General features: G+C 50.4%; 1 protein-coding gene across 2 annotated transcripts; it reads left to right on the forward strand.

Annotated features, from left to right (window-relative positions):
- Positions 1-1,155: 1,155 nt before the first annotated feature.
- On the forward strand, positions 1,156-5,654 carry LOC123427977. Of its 2 annotated transcripts, XR_006622465.1 has the most exons (3): positions 1,156-1,598; positions 1,689-2,885; positions 5,341-5,654. XR_006622465.1 is itself a non-coding variant. In XM_045112126.1 (2 exons), the coding sequence occupies exons 1-2, from the start codon at positions 1,311-1,313 to the stop codon at positions 2,808-2,810; spliced, it is 1,410 nt and encodes a 469-aa protein (XP_044968061.1). In that variant the 5' UTR covers positions 1,156-1,310; the 3' UTR covers positions 2,811-3,885. The 2 variants fall into 2 exon arrangements, 1 of the variants encoding a protein (XP_044968061.1); XM_045112126.1 differs by lacking the exon at positions 5,341-5,654 and having other exon boundaries at positions 1,689-3,885.
- The last annotated feature ends 1,344 nt before the right edge of the window (positions 5,655-6,998 follow it).

Below are 6,998 nucleotides of genomic sequence, written 5' to 3' on the forward strand. Positions count from 1 at the left end.
CGGGTTGCGGAATGAGCCGAGCCGAGCTCATACCTACGCGCTTATTTTTGCCGGTCAGGAACGGAGAATACGTAACGGACAAGGCACGATCCGAGACGTCGGATCGTGGCTGTTACCGACTCGGACGTGGGCTTGGCCCACGTCTCTCCACCCAGCCGCCTTTATAAGCACGCGATCGCCTACCCTAGCCGTCACGAGAATCAGATCACATCTGCCTCACGCGTTCGTTCCTTGACTGCTGCTGCCGCCGGCGACTCCGTCCCGTTTACCGCATACACGGTCGACGGGAGAGCAGGCCTCCGAAACCTCGCCTCTCCAGTTCCTGTACGGGAGAGGGGCGATTAGGTTTTTGGGGAGCGATCACGCGACTGCTCGCCTCCGTCCGTCTGCTTCGTCTACGTCCGCGTCGTCCTCGTCATCGTCATGTCTTCACCAAGCGAAGCTGACCGTCTCCGCGAGGAAGCCGAGAAGAAGACGGTAGAGGATACTGCCGCCGCCGCCGTCGCTGCTACGGCCAACTGGCCGATTGGAGGGTATGACTCGTTTATCCTCATGTTCGTATTTATCCTAACAGTACTGCTTGTCTGCATAGATGTATCCACTATATGCGTAGTATGTGTTAGGTTAGCTCAAGATCAGTATGTCATTAGTCTAGTCAATGCCATGCTAGTTATTATCTCATGGATTAATATACTCGGAAAATTGCCTACTTACTCAACAATAAATAGAGTAAAATTTACAATCGGAGGGGATCACTGGACCAGATTACAGCACACACCGGAGCGCCCGCCGATTGCGCGCGATCTTTTATCATTTATTTTTCGAGGAAAGTTAGCTAGCGAAGATCACAATCATGGTTGCCGCACAACTAATTTGGGGAATCCATTGTTGTCGGTGTACACATATGCCAATTCGGCGATCTATTAATTCGTTGGAGGGCGATTGTCTTTTCTCCATCCAACCCATCGGCCTGTCAAGTCAGATGTCCCTCAAGTGCTGCCGTTTGGCCCTACAATCTGCCCCAGGTTACGACGAGGCAAATCAAAATCATCGGCCGGGCCGTTCATCGCCAGAGCTACACAAATATTCGATCCCTTGAATAAAAAATGGGATTCGTCGTATATTTGTTACGAGTATAATATAGTATGGAGAACATGGTGGGCTGAAGCGAAGGTAGCGCAGAACGTGCAGCCACATATCCATGCCACGATCCATCCATATATTGGGCGGGACTGAGCGGAGCGCACTCCACCACCATCTTCTCCTCGGCAAAAACGGTTCAACGTCGATCGGGGAGCATTGCATTGACCATGAGGAAGGTATGCCCCAACCTCGACCGGGAGGACGGCCTCGACACCGTGCTCGAGGTGCCGGTCCCCGAGCTCCACCAGGAGGCGCCGGCCCGCAGCCGGCGCACGGTCAAGGCGTGGATGCGGTCGCACATGCACATCGATCACCAGCAGCATCGCCGTGATGGTGCGGCGCCTCCGCGCGCCGACGTGCAGATCATGCTCGGCGTCATGGGTGCGCCGCTGGTGCCTCAGCCCGTGCAGCCCAGGAGGCCCATGGGCGGACGTGGCAACAAGGAGGAGCCCCTGGTAAGTTCCGTGTTTGGATTTACCATCGATTTGTTAATTTTGCTTTGTGATTTTCACGGCTAATGGTATCTGTGATCCTTGTGTTTTCAGGAGCAATCGAAGGCGAGGTACATAGTGGAGCAGTACGTGGCGGCGGCCGGCGGCGAGGCGGCACTGAGCGCGGCGACTAGCATGTTCGCCATGGGGAAGGTGCGGATGAGTAGTAGTACTACGTCCAAATCCAAGAGCAAGGCAGCAAAGAAGGGAGCCGGCGAGGTGCACGGAGGATTTGTGGTGTGGCAGAAGAAGCCGGAGCTCTGGTGCGTGGAGATGGTCGTGGCCGGTGGCACTAAGATGAGCGCCGGCAGCGACGGCAATGTTGCCTGGCGCCAGACGCCGTGGCAGCAGGCCCACGCCTCCCGGGGGCCGCCGCGACCGATCCGCAGATGCGTTCAGGGTTTGGACCCGAAATCCACGGCGGACCTCTTCTCCAGCGCCGCGTCCGTCGGCGAGGAATCAGTCGATGGCGAGGACTGCTTCCTGCTCCGCGTCGACGCGGAACCCTCCGCTCTGCACGCCCGCAGCAGCGCCGACGTGGAGGTGATCCGGCACGCGCTATGGGGGTACTTCAGCCAGAGGACGGGGCTGCTTGTCCGTCTTGAGGACAGCCACCTGTTGCGCATCCCCAAGCCGGCCGAGTCCGGCGGCGAGGGCAAGGCCGCTTCCGCGAGCATGTACTGGGAGACCACCATGGAGTCCATCATCGGAGACTACCGCCCCGTGGACGGCATCAACATCGCGCACGCCGGCCGCACCGTCGTCTCGGTATCCCCGTTCACGACGGCCGCCGGGGCAGTAGAGGACGCCGACGCCGACGCCGACGCGCGCAGGAAGAGACCGTGCACGTGCATGGAGGAGACGTGGAGCATCGAGGAGGTGGAGTTCAACATCGCGGGGCTGTCCACGGAGTGCTTCCTGCCTCCCAGGGACCTCCTGCTTGGCACTTCCAATTCCAAAGAGCAGCCGCGGCACAAGAAGGGGCAAGGCGACAAGGCGACAAAGGGCGGTCGAGACAGCGACGGTGGCTGCGGGATCCGCGCGGCTGTGGCGAAGAAGGCACTTGTTCCGGTTGTGACTGGACTAGGTTGGTTCGGTCCGGCCAAGGTTGCCGCGGTTGACAGCTTAGACGCCGCCGACGAGTCGGAAGACACAACGTACGCACCGGCAAGATGAGATGGAGCCGTATGTGGGGGAGTAGGCACTAGCTTGACTGGGAGGCGCGCTTTGCCGCGCCCGTCAGCGAAATTGGTATGTACAGTGGAGTACTTCGTTTTCTTTCCCTATATTATACTCCTACTCCCTCCGTTCGGAAAGATAAAACCTTTCAAAGATTCGCCTATAGACTATATAGAGTAAAATCGTATATAGTATACAGTGGAATCTCTAAAATGTCTTATATTAAGAAACGAAACCTACACTCTAAAATATACTACATACATCCGTATGTAGTATACAGTCGAATCTCTAAAAGGTCTTATATTTAAAAAATGAAGGGACTACTCCATATGACATGCAAAAGCTTCGTGTATGCATTGATTACCAAGTGAAAACACATCACATATGAAAACGTCTTCATCTTTGAGCCATGCTCTTGAGTTCATTTCATCACTCACAAGAAATGAACAGGAAATTGGTACCTACGCCATCTGCCCAACCACCCTCTCACAGCTATCCGGAGTACAACAAGTTCCAGGTTTAGGGCCCATGCTATTTCTCCCCGTCCAAGATGAACTGACCAACACGAGGGGTGCTGCTTCGGTGTCGGCCCACATGTCACTAGCCTAAAGGCACATGTGGTTACGACACCGAAGCTCAGTCCCGACATAAGAGCAAGCTAGTTCTTATGAACGTCAATCATAGAAAACGGAACAACTTCATTCACAACAATGGTTGGTTTACTTGTCCTTCATGAAATTGTGCATGATCTTAAGACAGAGGCTCTAGAGCTGTTATTTTAAAGCTAGACTTTGAAAATGCCTATAAGTTGGTTAGTTGGGATTTTTTTGAGGTCTATTCAATGGGTTAAAGGCTTCGATGGTGCTTACATACACCGTCTGATGAGTTTGGTTATGGAAGTACACGTTGCGGTGACTGTTAATGGAAGTGTGGGACCTTTCTTTGGCAATGGTCGAGGCTTGCGGCAAGGCGACCCTATTTCCCCTCTTCTTTTTAATTTTGTTGCCGATACTCTCTCATGTATCCTTTGTAGAGCAATTGTGGCTGGTCATATTAAGACAGTTGCCTCCCATCTTATCTCCCGTGGTATCTACAGTACGTGAATAATACTATTATCATTATCGAATTGGGTGATCTCTGTCTGGCAAATTAAAAATTTATCCTCCTTTCCTTTGAAGCGCTTTCTGGGCTAAAAATTATCTTTTTTAAGAGCGAGGTCATTGTAACTGGTGTCTAGCCGGCATAGGGGGTTCGGGTTGCTCAACTGCTTAACCGCTCCTTGGATTCTATCCCCTTCAAATATCTTGGCATGCCTATCTCCCCTTTCAAACTTCTGGCTAATCATTTCAATCCCATTGTTGCTAAGGTGGGCAACAGGGTTATTCCGTGGAGGGAAAGATACAATACATCCTCAGGCAAAGTGTGCCCCATTAATGCTTTTCTCTCCCCTCTCCCGATGTTCATGATGGGTTTCTATAGGTTCAGGGAAGGTATTCATGCTGGTTTGGATAAGCACCGTAGTACCTTCTATTGGAACTCGACAGAAAACAAGAAGAAGTACATGCTCGTTAGCTGGAAACTTATGTGTAGACCTAAATCCAAGGGTGGTCTGGGTTTTATTGATACTTCTTTGATGAACAAATGTCTTATCATTAAGTAGTGGTGGAGGATTCTTACTACTGAACCTGACACCCTCTAGCTTAAGACCCTTAGAGCCAAATATTTCCTCAATTGCAGCCCGTTGTTCACGCCTGTTGTTGGAAATAGATGATTTCAGAGCCCATGTTAAGTTTCTGGTTGGGAACGGCTCGTCTGCTAGATTTTGGCTCGATTGGTGGATGGGAGATGACCCTGTGTCTGTGCGTTTTTCGGCGGTTTTTTACTTCTCTAATCCGCATATCTCCATCTTGGGGTTGGCGGAGAACAACTGGGACATGGGGCTTCGACGTACCCTTTCTCGTGAAGAGTTAGGTCAATGGTAGCAACTTGCTGCTCTTTTTCCCCGCGCTCTTGGATGAGAATTACGTTGTTGTCTAGCCCCATATGCCATCAGGTAGGTTTTCAGTCAAATTGATGTACTCTAGGTTTGTTCCCATGTTGTTTCTATGAGGTTCTCGGCCATCTGGAGGATCAAGGTGCCTCTCCGCATCAAGATTTTTCTCTGGGAGGCTATCCAAGGCAAGCTCTTGGCTGCTGACCAGATCCTTAAGCAGAATGGACCCGGTTCGTCCCTTTGTTCACTTTGTGGTCCAAGGGAAGACACTAATCATATATTCTTCTCAATTATCTGTGCAAAAGAATTATGGGTCTGCATCTGATCGTGGCTGATGTTACTTGGACTCCGGCGTCTTTCGCTGAGCTGAAGACTTTGGTTGCACAATTATCGTTTGCTACGAGACACTTGTTGAGGTTTGACTTTGCTCAGGTGGGCTGGACCATTTTGACAACTAGGAACAAGTTTACTATCAAGCACACTTTTCCTAATAGTCCCGCCGATTGCTTACACAAATCATCTTCTTTTCTTCAGAAGTGGAAATTATTGAGTAAGGAGGGCGACCGCGAGGAGATGGAGTTGCTCATTGCTCGAGTTTGATGCATGGCCTCCTCCCTCTTCCAGCGTGACTATGATGCCACCACTTAGCTATGCCTAGTTTGGTGCTGCATCGTTATCCCCCTCCGTGCACTTAGGTAGTTGGCGTGCGTGCCACGATCTTGTGTAACTGTCTAACTTCCTGTTTGGTCTTCCCATGAGTGGGCTTGCGAACTTATTATCATATTGTTCGATGATGTACGCTGTCGTGTGGATTTATTTACAAAGACGGGCTATCACCTTTCATCTAAAAAACAATGTTGGGTCACTACCCATGACCATAAGAAATCCATCATTCAAGATCATTTCGTCGAGGCCACGAAACGCTATCAACCACGCCACACCGATTTCAACTAGGGTAATATTTCGGTGCCTGCTTATGATCTCATGGACCTTGGAGCTCCCTTCACGAAGGAAGATGTGAAAGGGAAATTTTTTATCTTCCTAGTGACAAAGCATCGGGTCGATGGCTTCTCTGGGGCCTTTTTAAAGGAATGTTAGGAAATCAGAAAAGGTGATATTATGCATGTGGTCAACCACTTCTCCAACTTGCAATGGCTCAACTCAGCAAACATTGCTCTCATTTCAAAGAAGGATGGGGCGGAATGCATCTCAGACTTTCATCCCATTAGCCTCATTCATGCTATAGTGAAGATCATTGATAAGATGACTGCTACTCGACTGCCCCATGTGCACGACCTTGTCTCAAACGCCCATGGCGCCTTCATAAAAAAGAGAAGCATCCACGACAACTTCATGTATGTCAGAAACTTGGCGAGCAAGTTACATCACATGCGTAGCCCAACACTTTTATTCAAGCTAGATATCAAAAAGGCATTTGACTCTATGCGATGGGACTTCCTCATTAATCTTCTTGAACACCCTCGCTTCCCGGTTAGATTTCGGGATTCGGTTTCGGCTATGCTCTCCAACGCCACCTCGAGAGTGTTGACCAATGATGTGTTGGGCCACCCGCAGAATCATGGTTGCGGCCTTCATCAAGGGGACCCTCTATCCCCTCTTCTTTTTGTCCTCATCATTGATCCACTCCATCATCTCCTCAGCAAGGGCATCTCCATCCTCTGTGTGGTGGAACTCCAACCGTTTGAGCTTTGCTTTACGTGGATGATGCCTCCATCTTTGTCAAACAAATTAAGAAGGACATGCAATTCCTGGCTGTTACTCTGGCTTCACTAGGAGAGTTGACCAGTTTGGTCAACAATTGTGGCAAAAGTCTTGTTGCTCCTATTCATGTGATGGCATCAACCTGGACAACCATCTTCACGCTTTTCCAGCGTTCTGCACTTTATTATTGATGAATTATCTTGGCCTTCCTCTATCTGTCAAGCGTCTCAAGAGAACCCATTTCCACCGTCTTGAAGATAAAGTCGTGGGCAAACTCCCCCTTGGCAAGGAAGACATGTGGACTTTGCCGGTTGAATTGTTCTTGTCAAGGCTATCCTAATGGACATGCAATCTACCATCTCACTCCTTTTGACATCCCAGTGGAGGTCCTTCAGAAAATTGATAGCATCCGTCGTGCATATATTTGCATAGGCACGAACAAGGTTTCCGAAGGGAAACGCAAGGTAAAC

The sequence above is a fragment of the Hordeum vulgare genome, chromosome 1H (genome assembly GCF_904849725.1).
Source record: "Hordeum vulgare subsp. vulgare chromosome 1H, MorexV3_pseudomolecules_assembly, whole genome shotgun sequence".
In the NCBI taxonomy this organism is placed as follows: domain Eukaryota; kingdom Viridiplantae; phylum Streptophyta; class Magnoliopsida; order Poales; family Poaceae; genus Hordeum; species Hordeum vulgare.

Bases quoted from the DNA above. Each gene is read 5' to 3' on its own strand.
- LOC123427977 (XM_045112126.1), top strand. From the start codon at position 1,311: ATGAGGAAGGTATGCCCCAACCTCGACCGGGAGGACGGCCTCGACACC. The intron at 1,599-1,688 runs GTAAGTTCCGTG...TTGTGTTTTCAG, and splicing joins GCAACAAGGAGGAGCCCCTG to GAGCAATCGAAGGCGAGGTA.